Source organism: Ictidomys tridecemlineatus, chromosome 1 (genome assembly GCF_052094955.1).
Source record: "Ictidomys tridecemlineatus isolate mIctTri1 chromosome 1, mIctTri1.hap1, whole genome shotgun sequence".
NCBI classification, from domain to species: domain Eukaryota; kingdom Metazoa; phylum Chordata; class Mammalia; order Rodentia; family Sciuridae; genus Ictidomys; species Ictidomys tridecemlineatus.
In genome coordinates, this window is record NC_135477.1 from 31599968 (window position 1) to 31619929 (window position 19962).

General features: G+C 36.1%; 1 protein-coding gene across 1 annotated transcript in view; it reads left to right on the forward strand.

Annotated features, from left to right (window-relative positions):
* The first annotated feature begins 10959 nt into the window (after positions 1-10959).
* Positions 10960-19962, forward strand: part of LOC101971054 (cytochrome P450 2C9) — a 35095-nt gene continuing 26092 nt past the window's right edge. The window contains exons 1-4 of the mRNA XM_005333700.5: positions 10960-11195; positions 12437-12599; positions 12775-12924; positions 19802-19962. Of these exons, the coding sequence (XP_005333757.1) occupies positions 11028-11195; positions 12437-12599; positions 12775-12924; positions 19802-19962 (642 nt within the window). The 5' untranslated portion in view covers positions 10960-11027. The remainder of the gene's footprint in view (positions 11196-12436; positions 12600-12774; positions 12925-19801) is intronic.

A 19962-nucleotide genomic window follows, 5' to 3' on the forward strand; every position in this document is an offset into this window, starting at 1 on the left:
AAACAATGTACAGGGATGTTGGCTGTGTTTGCAGGCTAGAACTGAATCCCCAAAACTAATAGCAAACCAAATAAATAGTTGGGCTACACTCAAGAAGAACTCTTCAACCCAAGACACCACAGCCAAACTCTCAGGTGTCCCTCTCTACCAGGCTACTCCATTATGTTTTCAGTCATCAGGGAACATACCAGTAGAAAACTTATCTGAGAAGCAATGTCAACAAACAATCTCTCTATCAAAGGGTAATAAGGCCCACTGCCCACCAGTCTCCAAAGCATCACTTTTATGTGGAATAACTTATACAGCTGTCTGCCCCCTGACTGGACAGGCACATATGCACTTGTTCTCTTGTTTCCCTATATAGACATGGTTCCAGGAGATACAGAAATACCAATCCCTCTCATGACACACATAAGACCCAAAAGAGCAATCCAATTTATACCTCTCCTCTCTATTTTAGGAATTACAGCAGGCTTGGCAATGGGTTCAGCGGGTTTGACTACCTCCCTCACATACTATAATCAATTGTCCAAAGCGTTCACAGACGACCTCCAACAGGTGGCCGAGTCCATATTTACCCTCCAAAATCAATTACATTCCCTAGCGGCAGTAGTCCTACAAAACCGCCAAGGCTTAGATCTACCCACAGAGGAGAAAGAAGGCCTCTGTGTGATCTTACAGGAAGAATGTTGGTTTTAGATTAATCAGTCAGGTATAGTGAAAGAGAAGATTAAACAACTACAGGAACAACTAGAAAAAAAGCTACAATTGGCACAACATCCTATTGGGACCCCTTCACAAACCCCCTCATCCTCTGGATTCTCCCAATGCTGGGACCTTTAATTGGAGTCTTTTTATTCTGTGCCTTCCTTGTTTGCATTTTAAAATTCCTTCAAGGACAAATTAACAAAATATCTAACCAAACTTTCAATCAGTTCCTCCTCAGGGATTACCAGCTGTTTGCCAACGAGCTGGAAAAATAGTTGGCTTATCCCCCCCTTGAGCCACCCCAATGAATGGCTCATTATATCCAACAATTTGTGGTTACAGGGTACATTCATGGACTTCTCCCTGGAGGAAATCCATGCCTTCAGCGCATGAATATGGGCCTCCTGGCCCTCCTTCTCCAACCAACTGACCTCCCTCCCTCTAAACGATGCCCCTACTCAGCAGAAAGTAGCCAGAATGAATACAACACCCCCAAACCAAAACAAAAAAGGGAGTAATGTTGGTAAAGATGGTGCCCAGAGTGCTACTCTTCCGGGAATTCAGGTCCATGACGCACTGAGTGGCGCAAACTACCACCTAAGTGGTGCAAATCACCTCTAATCCCTGAAATGGCACGAACTGTGACCTCCAACCCCTAGGAGACTCATAACCTGTCCTGCCCAGAGACGAACTCTTGGCCAATAAAGAAGTAACAACCCACTCCACTCTACTTCCCCTCACCCTGCATTGAGCCCATAAATATCAACACCCTGCTCATGCTCGCTCTCTCTCTCTCTCTCTCTCTCTCTCTCTCTCTCTCTCTCTCTCTCCCCCCCCCTTCTCTTCTGTGACCAGCAGCTGTGGTCTCGTTAATAAAATCTCAGGCAGGTAAACAGTTGTTTGGCTTGTCGAATTTATGGAGCTTTTCCACCGCTCCTTACAAACTGCACAATGAAATGAGGGGACATGGGTGAGCACTGGAATTTAATACCAAAGAGGGATACCTAGTAAAATTCAATGAGTAGTGAAAACAGAATAAAGAGAAACAAAACACTCTAGCACAGGCACCCAGCACCACTGCTGGGGAGGTGGAATTCTTCCTTCTGAAGGTGCAAAGGTTAAAAAATGACAGTGCCACAGCTTGTTGCAAAATCCTGAACCTCCAATACAATGTTAATAGAATAAGAGACCTACAGTCCAAAGCAGGCTACTTATATAAATGGATTTTTCTGCATTTCTCAGTGTACACACAGTGTGCTATATCCAGAAGCCATTTTGAGAAGGAGTCTGTTGTCTGAGACTGTAGCACTCTGAGGATCAGAAACTCTGGCACTGTCACCTCTCTGGCACCCCACAGACACTACATTGACTAGGTGGGAAGCATGGCCACAAGATGGTTTAGGCTCATGGTGTAGATGCTGACACAAATCTTCTCACAGGTATGTATGGAGGGGAACATAGACTGTGATGTAGAGGGGAGCAGAGAACACAACCCTATGGAATCAGTAATATGTAGAGAACAGGTCCAGTAAAAAGTGATTTCCTGCCACAGTCTGGCTGGGCACAAATCATGAGCCATTCAAGAGGAACAAACTTTATTTCTGAGCTTCACCAGCACACTCCACACACGCTCCCCAGGAACTCTCCCGAATGCCATGCATTCCTCCAGGAACCACCAACTGGAAAAACCCTCCTCCGACACTTCCCCAACCAATGCGAACTCTTCAGGAATTCCCAGGGAGAGCTCAACCGGAACTCAATGGGGGAACTCGAGAACTCAAAAGTCATCATCTTAAAGGCTCGCTGGTGTCACCTCTCAACCACTACTTCTGGCAAAAATGCCATGCGTCATCCTGACTTGGCTGTGGCGCTCAACAATTTCCAAAGGGTCCCAGGTCTGAAGTCACCAGCTGGAGAATGACAGTTGTAATGCTTTGCAGTTCCCACAGCCTTACTCCAACACAGAACTTGGTGAGTCAATCTCCTCCGCCTAGAAACATTCAGGAACCCACCACAGCTTTGGCCTCTACCTCTAGCCACCCACCCCTTCCTCCTGTGCACAGCATAGGAAACCCAAGATAGAATTATAACACGTGCATCTCACATTTTACCCTAACCTGTTTTGTGAGAGGGACTTGCCAAATACAAGTGTTTTCCCTGTTCCCAGGTACAGAGCCTAAAATTCTGCAAAGAAGTTATGAATCTGGCACTACCTGCTTTCTACCCTGCATTGTTTGGCAAGAATACCTGCTGCAGCCTCTGCATTTGCCCCAATTGGGGGCACTTAGCCTAACAGGCTCTGAGAAGTACTCTGAGAAGTAACATATGAGGCCCACATTCTGCCCAAACTGGTTCATCAAGAAATTCCTTGTGCTGCTCATATGTCCCCAACTTATTAGAGTTAGGAACTTCAACTAGCTATAGTCATTATCCCCCATACCTAGCAGCTTCCAACTTGGGAAGAATCAGGAAATAGAAAACTCCAGGACAACTTTGTGTCTCCAAGTGCAAATTGATAAGAACCAGAGAGAGGATAAATCAACATAGCTCCCATCACTGGCCCTTGCTTTCATTTGTAAACCTTGACTAGAAGGAATTTGTTTCTTTTTTTCTTTTATTTTATAATTTAATAAAAATTTATAAGAAAATATTTGTTTGGGGCTGGGGCTACAGTTCAGTGGAAGAGTGCTTGCCTAGTATGTGTGAGGCACTAGGTTTGATTCTAAGTACTACATACAAATAAATAAAACAAAGTTCCATCAAAAACTAAAACAATTTTTTAAAATTTTCGTTTAAAAATTTGTTTCATCATCTCTCAGGGCAAAGAATATGTACTGAGTGGGAGTATTAGTATTTGCACAGTCACATAGTCTGGGGTACCTAAGGAAAAGCTCACTAAATAGCCCTTTGCAAAAAAAGTAAAAGAGATAATCATTCCAGAAGGTAAGTAGACATACAAAGAGTATGAAAAATTAAAGGAACAAATCACCCCAAAGAGGCCATACAAACTTGAAAAACTGATCCGATTGACATCAGAAGAGGAAATGAATAAAAAAATTGGGGGAATTCAAAGTTAAAATATTCAATGAGCTAAAAGATAATGTAAGCAATGAACTAAGAGAGAAAGTACAGAAATTAAATATTATTTCAATAAAGAGATTCTGAAAATAACTACACAGAAATCCTAAAAATGAAAGATTTAACAAATCAAATTAAAAATCTAATTGAAAGCACCTCCAATAGATTATGTAACATAGAAAAGAAACTTTCAAGCCTTGGAAATAAAGTATATAATCTTGAAAATAGAGTTGACAATAAACAACAGATGTCAAGACACCACAGCCAGAATATTCAAGAAATCTGGGATAACATTTAGATCAAATCTAAAACTCAGTGCAGCAGGAGGCACCGAAATGTGAACTAAAGGAATACACAATCTTTTCAATGAAATAGTAACACAAAAATTTCCAAATCTAGAAGTGAGATACAAATTCAAATACAAGAGGCATTTAGAACACCAAGTAGACAAAGTCAAAAAAGTTTCTCTCCAAGACTCATTACTATTGAAATGTCTAATACATAGAATAAGAATAGAATTTCAAAAGTCACAAGAGAAAAACCTCAGGTCACATTTAGAAATAATCCAATTAGAATTTCTAATGATTTCTAGTCTAGACCCTAAAAGCCAGGAGTTCTTAAAGCAATATATACCAACCCCTGAAGATAGCAGGTGCCAACCAAGATTTCTATATCCAGAAAAACTATCCTTCATAAGTTTAAATTAAATAAAAACTTTCCATGATAAGCAGAAACTAAAATAACTCACTACTAACACTACAAAATAATTCACAATCAGCTCTACAAAACATATTCTATGAAATATTTCATGTAGAAGAAATGAAAAATAAATATCAGAGCCAGGGTATGAATACATCTCATTAGAAGAGTAGTCAATTAAAGGAGAATAAATGTGAATTAACCACTGGAAATAACTTGAACTGGCAGGAAATCACAATTAAGTAATCAAGAGCATGAAGGAGAGACTACAGAATGAGAGGAAACTTCTCCCAGTTGCTTCTCTGACCAAGGATTAATATCCAAAATACATGAAGAACTCAAAAGTCTCAATGCCAAACGAAAATTCAGTCAATAAATGGACAAAGAACTAAACAGACACTTCTCAAAAGAAGAAATATAAATGGCCAACAAATATATTTTTTAAATGTTCAACATCCCTAGCAATCAAGGAAATGCAATTCAAACTGCACTGAGATTTCTTCTTACTCGTTAGAATGGCAATCAAGAAGAATACAAATGATAAATATTGCAAGGGTTTGGAGAAAAAAGCACATTTATACATTGTTGGTGGGACTACAAATTAGTGCAACCGCTTTGGAAACCAGTATAGAGCTTCCTTAAAGCGACCATATGACCCAGCTTTTCCATTCTTCAGTATTTATCCAAATGAGCTAAAAATAAGCATACTATAGTGATACAGGCTCATCAACATTTAGAGCAGTGCAATTTGCAAAAGCCAAGTCGTGGAACCATCCCAGGTGCCTGTTAAGAGATGAAATAATAACTAAAATGTGGTATATATATGTTACCACTCTTTACCAGTGATGAATCCTTGTTTCCCCGAATGCTGAAGTATAATGCCAGAGAAGCACACCTAGGCAAGTGTAGAGTGGAAAATGGAAGGCTTTATTATAGAACAGCAGAAAAGACTTCTCCCCGAAGAAGAAGGGGACCAGAGATGCGGAATCCGTGGAAGGGTGAGGTCTTCCCTTTTTTATAGCTAAGGTCTTCTTTTAGTCCTCCCACATGTCCTTTGATTCCCTTTACCCTGAAGTGATAGAATGCAGGTGGGAAGGACAAAAGGTGGGAAATAGGTGGTCTGGAGGAGTAATCTGGGCAGGAAGGGCCTGGGGTGGTTTTTGATTAGCACCTCCCTGCTTGCTGGGAACTACTTCATTAACAGTTCCTTAGTATGGGTTCCAGGCCTTGGGGACATTATCATTTCAATTTCCCCAAATGCTGCTCTGCTTTCCTGGACTCCATTCTGGATAATGGTCTCCATTTTCTTTATCTTCCTCTATGTTAGACCCGATTTACCTAACTACACTAACTACCTAGCTTTAAGTCTGGCTTCACATACACAATGGTATATATACACAGCCATAAAGAAAAATGAAATCATGGCATTTGCTGGTAAATGGATGGAACTTAAGACCATTACGCTAAGTGAAATACACCTGACTCAGTCAAAGGTAGAATGTTTTCTATCATTTATGTAAGCTAGAGTAAAATTAGGGGGAAGAGTGGGAGAAATTACACAGTAAATTTCACATTTTACATACAATAAATTTATAAAATGAATTATAAAATAAATTTATAAAATGCAGTAAATAGAAGGAAGATCAATAGAGTAGATGAAAGGGAAACAGTGGAGTAAAGAAAGAAGGGAAAGAGGATGTACTGGGGACTGAAATGGAACAAATTATATTCCGTGCAGGTGTAATTATGTCAAAATAAACCCTAATGTTATATATAAATATAATGTACTAATAAAATGTTTAAAAATCAGAGTAACTCAGGTGGTACGAAACTGGTGGAATAACACACAAATAGATTACTATAACAGAAAAGACAGCTGAAAATACTTTATAATTAATAGAGTTTAAAAAGCAAATCCATTTTAATTAAGAAAGGATAGTGTTTTCAACAAATTTTTCTGAAACATCTAGACATTTATTTGCAAAACGATGAATCTACAGGTAGATATTATAACCATGAAAAACAATAACTCAAATTAGGTCACAGATTTAAATATAAAATGCAAAATTATGAATTCTGAAAAGACAATATAGAGGTCCTTTGAATGCACTAGCAATGCCCTTTTAAATACTGTAACAAAAACAATATCCAGGAAAGGAGGAACTGATTAATAGGCTTTGTCTAAGATGAAAAACTTCTACTTTGCAGAAGACACTACCAAAGAAATAAGAATACAAACTGTAGACTGGTGAAATACTTGCCAATGACATATCTGAAAAAGGACTCTTAAGCCAGGCCAAGTAAAACATTGTGCAAAACATTTAAAGAGTTCTTTCTAAAGAACACGAAAATGACAAATAAGCTTACTGAAAATTGCACAACATTATATATAAACAAACACTTATAAACTAAAACAAAACTGATGAAAGTTAATGTTTGCAAGAAAGTGGTACAGTGGGGCCCATTAATCATTGCTGGTAGCAAAGCAAAATAGTGTTAATCTTTTGGAAGACATTTTACCAGGTTTTGGGGGGGGTTGTGTGTTTTGGTGGTACTGGGGATTGAACTCAAGGGGCACTCAACCACAGAGCCACATCCCAAGCACTCTTTTGCATTTTATTTAGAGACAGGGTCTCACTGAGTTGCTTAGTGCCTTGCCCTTGCTGAGTCTAGCTTTGAACTAGCAATCCTCCTGTCTCAGCCTCCCTAGCTGCTGGAATTACAGGCATGCACCAACGTGCCCAGCCTTTTTTTTTCTTTTTTTAATATTGTAACATATCATGTGCTCCAGGAATCATGCTCCTTGGTATTTATCCAAAAAAAAAAACAAAAAACAAAAAACAGATCCATGCAAAAAACTGCACACAGGTATGGGTTTTATTCATTCTGGCCCAAAACTGGATGGAACCAAGAAGTCCTTCAACAGGTTAATGTATAAATAAACTGAGATACATATATGCAAGGCAATCCTATTTTGTGTTAAAGTAAAGTGAACCATCAAGACATGAAAAAATATGCAGGAACTTTATACATATTACTAAGTTAAAGAATTCATTCCAATTCTATAACATAATGAAAAATGTACAATTTTGGTAATGCTCAAAATGTTATCAATGGTTTATGGAGAAGGGAGGGATGAATAGGCAGGACACAAAGGATTTGGGATTCTTTGGGCACTGAAACCATTCTGCATTATTGTACAATAATAGATACATGCCATTATACCTTAGATAAAAGCTGTAGAATATACAGTACATAGAGTGCACCTTATGTAATCTATGATCTATCAATGTTGGTTTGATTGTATCCAATGAACCACACTCCTGAGGGTGGCTGATTGTGAGAGATGTGAGTTGATGTGCACAGAATGCTTGTGGAAACTGCAGAATATCCAGTTAGTTTTACTGTGAAACTAAAATTAATAAATTTTGATAATAAAAAAGTTCTAATCTACAACTCAAGCAAAGATGAGGTTTTCATACCCTATAAATCTTAAGGGTTTACTGCTGATACCTTTCTAAGTATTAAGACAGGGTGATAAAAATCCCTTTGTGATTTCTATGCCGAGGGAAATGAGAAGTCAGGAGCAGGAAAACCAGGATTGAGAGAAAGTCTTACCTTGCTGAATTGGTGGTACTTTATCCCATTGCAACACCAATTGCTCAATCCTTAAAATAAAAGGAAATTTTAAACAAAATGACTGCAGAGATCCCTTCTATTTTTAAACTATCTATGATTTTTTTATGCTTTTAAAGGAAGGATTATCAGGAGCCTCAATTGGGAAACAGAAAGGATGAGCTAAGCAGGGATACACATATTTCAGGGAATAAAGGGATTGTTTTAGAAAGACCAACTGAGTTTACTTTATACAAAATAAGTTAATGTGATTCTTTAGGGTTCAGGGCTCTGTGGGTCAGGCAGCAAATTGACTTTTTATTTTTCCCTCGATAAAGTATTCGCCATGACTGGCGATCACTAAAGTTATTTTAATTTTTAACTGGGAATTATAATTAAACATCATAGTGTAATTCATTTTTATGTATTTGTACATGCACACAATATAATTTGGTTAATCTCTTTCCTCAGTACCTCCCTTTGCACTCCATTCCTACCCTCTCCAACACACCCCTTAAAAAGCCAATCACTGAAATTATAAAGGTTATACAACCAAACTTTTCTGACCTCTGAATCAATCAATATTTTCAGTAATTATTAATAAAATTCATGTTTACCTTCAAAGTCCACTTTTTAGTCTGAATTACAAAATATTGAACTTTGGATACAAACAGAAAGTGTTTGAGACCCACATAGAAGTCAATGCCTCTTTTCTTTTTAATATACATTCTTCAAATTTTTGATTAACACATGAATTGTACATATGTGCCTTGCTATCACAATGTTCTATTTCTATGCACACATATGACATGCTTTCATCAAATTCATATTCTCTTTAAATGTGTCCCCAGGCCTTTTCAAGCCTCAACTAACCACTATTTAACATTTATTCTACAAATTGACTTTCTTTAGCTTCCACACATAAGAGAACATATATTTATTTTTTCTGTGCCCTTGTAATTTCAGATAACATAATATATTCCAGCTCCATTCATTTTGTTGCAAAGACATTATTTCATTCTCCTTTTTTGGCTGGATAATAGTTCACTATGAATATACACCACATTATTTTTAATCATTCAACTGATTATGAGCACCTAAATTGGTTCATTGTCTTAGCTATTGTGAATAGCACCGAAATAAACATGGGCTTGTAGCAAAGATATCTCTTCAGCATTCTGTTTCCATTTTCTTAGGGTATTTATTCAGAACTGGGGTGATGGGGTCTTATGATAAATCCAGTTCTCATGTTCTATTTCTGTGCACACATATGAAGGAAACTTCATTTCATTCTGCACAATGATTTTATAATTTTTCCACCAATAGCGTATAAGAAGTGTCTTCTCGAAGGGAAGGGTACAAGATACAGGTGCCATGAATTCCAGAAACAGCTTTCCCACCTTCAATCCCTGTTACTTTGGCCAAGGCACTGCATCTCCAAGACCCAGCTTCCTCAGCTCTACAGTGAGAATAATTTTCCTTAGACAAGGAGTTTGAGAGATGTGAAAATTCTTTGTGAACTGTCAGTTCCCCTACAAACATGATTAAGAAAAGATTACATAACAGTCTTTCTTAAGAACAGCTCAGAAGTAACCATACTAACCAATTTAGATAAAATATGATTGCAAAGCATTTTGCAAAACATGCCTTTGAGTAAGCATCAATCTCAGTGATCTGGTAACACACATCATTCCAGAAATCGTGGAAGACTTCTTATGACTCAAAGCTGCCTCCCCTTCAGGTCTGCAAGTGGTGTTGGTTTGCACTTTGGGTTTAATTCCTTTCTCACTTTCATCATCTATTACCCCCACAACTGTAGTTCTGTCTATAATTTCCCTTCACTGCAGTGCATCATTTCATTTTTTATTTCTAACAATGACAAATGCAAAACAACTGAAACAGCTTGTCTGGAGGTGACAGGGAAGTGGGAAGCCATGGTTCTTCGTGCTCCCCACTCAGTTTCCTGAGGTTGACTCTTGCCACATTTCTGCTGAGCAGGTTTCATCTCTGCAGTGATGGGCAGAGGAAAAGGCAACCTTTAATTTCCTCTCTTGAGCACCTCTGGTCCTACTCACCTGAAGTCAAATTAGGAGCTTCTATTTGATGGGAAGCCTGTGCTTTATGAACAGAGTCAGTGTGATGAACTTTCATAGTAACTAACATTTTATGGGGTTTGCTTTGTTTTTCTAAATTACTCTTCCTGAGCTGCAGTGAAGTCATAGTATATGTACCATGTGATCATACAAGCCACTCATTCTGATCCCAGCTCACAATGTCTCTAATTTTCCCTTTGGAAATTTAAACAATAATAATGTCTATCTTTCTAATTATTTAATGTTGAAGACTGTGCAACTTCAGATAATAATTTGATGTTTGGTGATTTAAAATATATGAATCATGTTAGGTATTTGGTGCTTTGTGGAGAAATGATTCTGTAAGTAGCATATTAAATACTTGAAAGCCTTCTATTACTGAGATAAAGTTTCCCAGTGTTTAATAGCAAAAGATAATCTTCACACAATTCAAATAATATTCCAAACTAACCCAAGTCATAAATTCCCAACTGGTTATTACTCTAAGAATCCAAAATTAATTTCATTTTCATGCATCAAAACTTAATTTTAAATTCTCTCAGTGATGAATGCATGTTGAAAGCAAGTGGGCTATTTTTTTTAATTGTTGCTAACGGGTCACCAACCTAGCGCATTTAAAGCACTATCACCTGCATGGGGACTGGACAAAAAAGAGAACATCACTAGAGAACATTTTATTTTTATTCCAGTCATTGAGAGAAAGATTACTTAGAAGGATTAAAGTACACCTAGGTGAACGGCCCCTCATAGGTCAAAGAGTTACAAGTTGAATTATTAGAAATCATTATTGAATTATCAGAGTTCACAGTTGTCTCAGTAAGAAGGAAGACTTCAATGGATCCCATTGTGGTCCTGGTGCTCCTTCTCTCCTGTCTGCTTCTCATTTCACTCTGGAGACCCACATCTGGGAGAAGGAAGCTCCCTCCTGGTCCCACTCCTCTACCAATTATTGGGAATGCCCTACAGATAGATTTTAAGGATGTGAGCAAAACCTTAGCAGAGGTAAGTATATTTTATGCTCCTTCAGTGGTTTGCAAAAGGCAGTAAATCATCGCCCACTTAACCATAAAATATATTTTTAGATGCACAGTATTTTACTAGATAACTTTAAAGCAAAATACTACATGCAACACAAGCTCTGATGTACTTATTGCTTTTTCCAGTTTGTCATTGTCAGATATTGTCCAACAAAGTAATGATTTTTGTAACTACAGAAACATTTAGATCCTTGTCCAGTCGAATCAAGATCACAAACTGGAAAAAGTAGTGAATGCTTCTTCCCTTTTTTCTTATACAGCCATTTGGAGTGATTTTTTCCTGAAGGTCAATGCTAAGAGAGTGCTTATGAGTAGAGAGTTCATTAAATAAATCATGGACCATATTAGCCCTGTGTTTAATTCAGGATTATCATAAATAGAACTTCTCTGAAGAATCTACTTTTGGGCAAAGTCAAGGAAATAACTGTGGGTGTGGAATACCATAAAGAATAAAAGAAACGAGCAATGAGTTAGGGCCCAATTGATGATATCAGCATCTTTTGGGTTTCTACACAAATCATTTGTCTAGGGTCAAGAATGTAGGAGAGTAGAAGAAATGGCTCTTCTTAGTAGCTGCTGCATGTCCTGGTGCTACCTATGTAGTCTCATTCTCTGAATTTGTGGCAGGAGTAGAGTCTAAATGGAGCTTGGAAGTAGGATCATATAGATTTATTTAAAACTGTAGATTTCTGGTGCTCACCACAGGACTACTGAGTCAGAATATTGTTGAGAAGAGTTTTGCAGGTGATCCTGATGCAGTCTGTTTGTTGGGTATTAAATTCATGTTGTGTATTCAGATAAAATAAATTGCTCAAATATCAGGTGTTGAATAGGCAGAGGTTCTAATTTATGTCTCTTTTATATTAGCTTTGAGGCACTAGAAATTAATTTGGAATTCTCTTTTACAAAGAATTACATTTCTTTGTAAAATAGGGCAAATATGCCTGCTGAAAATGTTGATGTGAGAATTAATTATAATATGTGTACAAATTGTGTGGCCATTGAATGGCATATCATAAACCACCTCTAAGTGACAGTTATTATAATCACTATCATCTTTGTATGGGAAATTTTAAAATATTTGCACCTATGTGTCATAGAACAAACATATTAATTACAATAGTAACAACCGTAAAAATCAGACATGATGTGTGCATAAATCATTATTTCTTTTGCTAATATTTTTATATTCTTTCTCACTTTCAGTTCTCAAAAGTCTATGGGCCTGTGTTCACTCTGTATTTGGGCATGAAGCCCACTGTAGTGTTGCATGGATATGAAGCTGTGAAGGAAGCCCTGGTTGATAATGGGGAGGAATTTGCTGGAAGAGACTCTATCCCAATTTTTGAAAGATGTAATAAAGGCCTTGGTAAGTGTTTGAATGCATATGGGTGTGCACATATGTTTGTTGGGCAGTAGTCATGGGGGTGAGGAGGATGTTTTGAACAGACCAGAATAGCTCCTCAGGAGGAGTTTGTCCATTCACATGTGACTTTCCTCTGCCTGGATGGAATCTCTCTCCCATGTGTTTCTCCTCCTTATAGGAATAGCTTTCAACAATGGAAAAACATGGAAAGAAATAAGGCAATTCTCCCTCATGAGCCTGAGGTATTTGGGCATGGGGAAGAGGAGCATTGAGGACAGAATTCAAGAGGAAGCCCGCTGCCTTGTGGAAGAATTGAAAAAAAACAATGGTGGGTGCCTCTTTATGTCATCAACCTTAACAGATTACTGTTTTGATTGACCTCCTTGCAAGTGTTTCAGGCTGAATGAGATCTTATATTATGATCCCTAGTTGTGACCCCATGGGGAGAAGAGATGATTTCAACCAGAGAGGTATTTTTTTTTTACCAATGTATGTGTACACATATGACTGACCTGCATTGTCAGTAGTGAAAAAAAAATTTTTTTTACCTGTGTACGATGCATATATGCACACATACTAATCCACAAGACTCCTCAAATTCTTTCTACCTCCTTGGCTAAAACAACACTTTTTCTAAAAGCTTATATCCCTGTAATGTTTAAAAGACACTGTCATTCAAGTAGCTACCTTATCAAGTTAACTATTGTTGATATGCCCTACTTTTAATTCAGAATGCTTTTAATTCAACTCTCCTTTATTTAGAGTCTGTCGCTGTAAATTTGTGAACTCCCACAAGTAAAGCACATTAGCCATTTGATCATGCCAATTTCACTGCAGAGATTCCTCCAGAAAAGGAAACTTTTCTGATAATTTAATTTGATTACATTATGTGTCAGACAGTTTGGCCTATGTGATGAGAGGGTTTTCAAGTTCATTTTACATACGATTCTTTTGAGAATTCTATATAGGATGATGTCTAATCATTCACAAAACTCATCTTTGTCCAACTAAATCAAATTTGAAGTTCTGTTAGAGATAATAGACAGATAGTTCCTAAGCATCTTTTAAACTTTAAATCAAAAAAAAATTTATTCATCAATTTCACATTTTTAAAAAATTTTTTTAGTTGTATTTATACACAATATACCTTTATTTTATTTATTTATTTTTATGTGTTGCTGAGGATCTAACCCAGCACTTCTCACATACTAGATGAGCGCTCTACTGCTGAGCCACAACCTCAGCTCCAATTTCACATTTTTGTATTGGATGCTTTAAATTCTTTAATACAAAAATTACAGTTATACACCATACATTTAAGTTCATTTTTTAAAAGTTGTACATACATTCTGTTTTAGTCCTCATTCACACCCACTTTTCCTTCACTTCTCCAAACCCTACTCTCATTTTACTCTACAGATCTTCCTCTTTCTTGTTTATTTATTTTGATTTGTGCTTTATACACACACATGATGATGGAATGCCCTGTGTTATATTTACATATGAACAGAGCATCATTTTGTTAAATTCATTCTGCATTTAACACTTCCTTATTTTCTATGTTAGGCATTTTGATTATGATGTGTCTTAGAGAACATCTTTTGTAATCTATTCTATTTGAGGTACTGTTTGCATTCTGAATGTGGATGTCTATGTTCTTTCTGATGGGGAAGTTTTGGGTTATAATATTGAAATTGTTCTTAATGCCTTTAGACTGTATCCTCATGTTCTCTGCTAGCCCAATGACTCTCAGGTTTGTTCTCTTGATATTGTCCAAGAGTTCTTATGTATTCTGATCATATTTTATCATTTTTGTGCATTTGTTTCATACTATATACTCAAATTCATGTACGCTGTCTGCAAGGCCTTAAATTCTGTCTTTAAGAGTGAAGGTCTAATTTCTACAAAATCAAATCTGTTGATGATGGTTTCAGGTGAATTTTTAATTCTATTCATTGTGTCTTTCATTTCCAGGAGAATTGATTGGTTTCTTTTCAATAACTCTTTTATAAAATGACCTTTCACCTCTGAATTTCTCTATTAATTCCTCATATATTCTTTTAGTTCATTGAATATTTTTTATTATTTATTTATTTATTTTAATTAGATATATATGACAGCAGAATGTATTTTGATTCATTGTACACAATTGCAGCATTTTTCATTTCTCTGTACATGATGTGGCCTCATACCATATGTGCAGTCATACATATACCTAGGATAATGTTCATCACATTCCACCATTTTTCCTGCCCCCAAATCTCCCCTCCCCCTTGCACAATCAAAGTTTCTCATTTTTTCCATGTCTCCCATCCCCATTATGGATAAACATCCACTTATCAGAGAAAATATTTGGCCTTTGGTTTTTTGGGATTGGCTTACTTACCTGCGAATGCCATAATTTTGTACTCTTTTAATGCTGAGTAATATTCCACTGTGTATATATACTTCAGTTTCTTTATCCACTCATCTATTTAAGGGCATCTAGGTAGCTTTCACAGCTTAACTACTGTGAATTGAGCTGCTATAAACATTGATGTGGCTGTGTCCCTGTAGTATGCTATTTTTAAGTCCTTTGTGTATAGACTAAGGAGTGGGATAGCTGGGTCAAATGTTGGTTCCATTCCAAGTTTTCCAAGGAATCTCCATACTGCTTTCCAGAGTGGTTGTACCAATTTGCAGTGCCACCAGCAATGTATTTTTTCCCCCACATCCTAGCCAACACTTATTATTGTTTGTATTCTTGATAGCTGCCATTCTGATTGGAGTGAGATGAAATCTTAGAGTAGTTTTGATTTGCATTTCTCTAATTATTGGAGATGTTGAACATTTTTTCATATATTTGTTGCCCATTTATTGATTTGGTTGTTTGGGTTTTTTTTGATGTTAAGTTTTTTGAGTTCTTTATATATCCTGGAGATTAGTGCTCTCTTTGATGGGCGTGTGGCAAAAATTTACTCCCAAAATGTAGGCTCTCTCCTCACCTCATTGATTGTTTCTTTTGCTGAGAAGAAGCTTTTTAGTTTGAATCCATCCCATTTATTGATTCTTGATTTTATTTCTTGTGCTTTATGAGTCTTGTTAAGGAAGTCGGGACCTAATCTGACATGATGAAGATTCAGGCCTACATTTTCTTCTGTTAGGGTCAGGGTCTCTGGTCTAATTCCTAAGTCCTTGATCCACTTTGAGTTGAGTTGTGTACATGGTGAGAGATAGGGGGTTTGTTTCATTTTGCTGCATGTGGATTTCCAGTTCTCCCAGCATCATTTGTTGAAGAGGTTATTTTTCTCTAATGTATATTTTTGGCTCCTTTTTTCTAGTGTGAGGTAACTGTATTTATGTGGGTTTGTCTCTGTATCTTCTATTCTGTGTCATTGATCTACATGTCTATTTTGGTGTCAATACTTGCCATTTTTATTACTATACCTTTGTAGTACAGATTAAGGTCTAGTATTGTGATGCCTCCTGGTTCACTCTTCTTGCTAAAAATTACTTTGGCTATTCTGGGTCTCTTATTTTGTCAAATGACTTTCATGATTGCCTTTTCTATTTCTATGAGGAATGTTGTTGGGATTTTAATTAGAATTGCATTGAATCTGTATAGCACTTTGGGTAATTGGCCATTTTAACAATATTAATTTTGCCTATCCAAGAGCAAGGAAGATATTTTCATTTTATAAGGTCTTCTTCAATTTCTTTCTTTAGTGTTCTGTAGTTTTCATTGTAGAGGTCTTTCATCCTTTTTTAAAGTTGATTGCCAAGGATTTTTTTGTTTGTTTGTTTTGTTTTGTTTTGTGGCTATTGTGAATGGGGTAGTTTTTCTAATTTCTCTCTCAGAGGATTCATCACTGATATATAGAAATGCATTTGTTTTATAGGTATTAATTTTATATCCTGCTACTTTGCTGAATACCTTTATTAATTCTAAAAGTTTTCTGGTGGACTTTTTTGTACTCTGTAAGTATAGAATCATATGCATCAACAAATAATGATAGTTTGAGTTCTTCTTTTTCTATTAATGTACCTAGGATAATGTCCATCACATTCCACCATTTTAAAATTTTAATTTAATTTAAATTTTTTTCATCTGTCTAATTGCTCTGACTAGAGTTTCAAGGACTACATTGGATAGAAGTGGTGCAAGAGGTATTCCTGTCTTGTTCCAGTTTTTAGAGGAATACTTCTAATTTTTCTTCATTTAGAATTTTTTTGCCTTGGGTTCAGCATTGATAGCTTTTACAATGTTGAAGAATGTTCCTACTATCCCTAGTTTTTCTAGTGTTTTGAACAGAAAAGGGTGCTGTATTTGGTCAAATGCTTTCTCTGCATCAATTGATATAATCATGACTCTTATCTTTAAGTATATTGATGTAATGAATTATATTTATTAATTTCTGTATGTTGAACAAAACTTGCATCCCTGGAATGAACTCCACTTGATCACGATGCATTATTTTTTAAATACTTTTTTGTATGCAATTTGCCAGAATTTTATTGATAATTTTTGCATCGATGTTCATCAGAGATATTGGTCTAAAGTTCATTGAACATTTTAATAGTAAGTTTTATATAATTTTACTGTGGAATTTCATCCACTTATTCTTTGATAGGAAATTGTGTATTTTGGGGGGGAGGTGGGATTTGTTTTCCTGTTACCTTATGTTTTCAATTGAGATGATTTCCCCTTCCTCTTTTATAAGCATGTTCTTTCATGTATAGTTATCTTTCTTGTTCTGAGATTTTTCTCTGATATGTATATATATATATATATATATATATATATATATATATATGTAGGACTCAAGGAGTGGGATCTGGAGTTCTCCTCTGGCTGTTCCTCCTTGGGACATGGTTGTTGGTTTAGGGCTTTTGTCTCCCCAATTATGTGATTTGAACTAATGATAAGGCTTAGGTGGGGCTAGATCACCTGTGGATTGAGATTCACTGCTGCTTGGGCTAGTTGTATGTATTTTTCAGCATCAGGATCCCAACTCTGTGATCTTGAAGTGTCCCAATCACTTTCTAGTCCCTCTTAGAGAGAAGGAGATCCAAGAATAACACTAATGTCACCAACAGAGAGACAGCTCTAAGATAAATGTCCAGTGTCTACTTTGACACTAACTGCCACCTACATAGGAATGGTGGGGTCAGCATTTAACATCAATACATACAGTAAAAAGCTGTGAACTAGAGTGAGCATTCAACAGCAGGTGTCTACTATGCAATCTGTGTTCTTTCATGTATAGTTATCTTTCTTGTATTAATAATTACAACATAAATGGGGTTAGAATTACATAAACTATATAATTCTAGCATTCAGTAGGATTCCAGATTCTTAGGGAAAAAGAAAATGAGATAGGAAGGTGAGAAAAAGTTTTAAATATTTAAAAAATGATCAGATGAGATGCAGGAGGTGGGTAGTTAATGTAGGGTACAAAGAAAAAAAATAACAGTAATAAAAAAAATAAAGAAAGTAGTAACAGGAAAATTCGATTATTAGTGGGAGAAGATAGTAAAGAAGGGATGATAAGAGGGACAAGAACCAAGGTGTGAACAAACCAGTCAATGTAAGATCAAAACAACTCTAACCCTCATATAGTTATATCCAATTGAGTTAAATCAAGGCTAAATAAGAAACAAGAGCAGGAGAAAGTAATTAATTTGAAATTAAAGTTACATAAACATACATATATTTTTTCAAATCTATCAATGCAATGAGAAGACACTCATCTACACACATATGCCATGTAAACAAACACAGAATCTTGCATAATGGAAAATAGTAAAAGATAATATAATGTGATTAAATAATATTTGAAAAAAAGTGTTAAAAAGTTAAAATTTAAAGAAAAAAATATTAAAATGGAAAATAGTGAGGATAAAAGAACAAAGAAAAAAGGTTAAAAAAAACAAGAGAAAAAACCCTACTTTTTAAAAAAGGGCCTATTTTTCACTGAGGTAGTCAAAACTCTTGGCAGAGATGGATTTTCATTCTTTGTATTTATTTTTGATATTACAATCTCCTTTTCACATTATTTCCTTCCAAGGTATGAACTCACCCATAGTCTCCTTTCTGTTCTTCTCCACTGGTTCACCACATGATTCTTTCAGCCACTCATTACATACAAAAAGTTTCCAGGTACTCAGTATACTCTCCCTTTTTACCTCAGTGCTGTACTGTGTAAAGACTTTATAGACACAAGTTTATTCTGCTCTGAATACTCAAATTATGATGATTAACATAGTCTTTGCCATTAGCAAGTAAATTCCTGGGGTTAATGGGATATAGGTAAAAGCAGTGAATGAGAATTGAGCATATTAATCTCCATTATTTAACAATCTAAGTTTTCAAAGTTAACTCATTTTTAAGGTAAAAGTAATGCTTTGTTTTAATTCCTATAAATATTTTCCTGCCAGATGATGGGTAGATAAAATATTGCTTAAAATATCTAAATTAGCGTTATTTGTGTATGAATACTTAAATTATTATGTAAGAAATATTTTTCAAAATAGCAGAACCCTTGAATTAAATGGGTATAAGTAAAAGCAAGGGATGTGGATTGAATATAATAAACTCTCTTACTTAAGTAGCTAGGCTACAATGGCCAGCTTAGGTTTCAGATATAGGTGATGTGCTGGCTTAATGCATTCTATTTTGCTCTTAGGGGAATTTGCAGGTATAATAGTGCTGAAAATTTCTGAAGTATGTTTATCTGTTAACAAAGACATAGTGTTTTAGGTTTATATTTTAATGTCATTTTCATATCATATCTAATTCTTTTTTATTAAATTATTTAATTATTCTAATTTGTTATACACAATGGCAGAATGCAATGCATTTCATATTGCACACATAGAGCCCAATTTTACAAGTCACTGATTATATATAAAGTATTTTCACACCATTCGTGTCTTACACATGTACTTAGGGTAATGATGTCTAACTCATTCCACCATCACTCCTGCCCCCTTGCCTCCTCCCTTTCCCTCCCTCCCCTTTGCCCTATCTAAAGTTCCTCCATTCCTCCCATACTACCCAACCCATCACCATTTTAAGTCAGCATCCTTACATCAAAGAAAATATTCGGACTTTGGGTTTTTGAGATTGGCTTACTTTACTTAGCATTATATTCTCCATTTACCTGCAAATGACATGATTTTATTCTCTTTTAATGCTGAGTAATGTTTCATATCTAATTCTTTAGGCTCACCCTGTGATCCCACCTTCAACCTGAGCTCTGCTGTCTGCAATGTTATCAACACCACTATTTTTCATAATCGTTATGACTATAATGATCCATGTTTTCTCGACTTGATGCAAAGGCTAAATGAAATTTTCAGGATTCTAGGCTCCCAGTGGATTCAG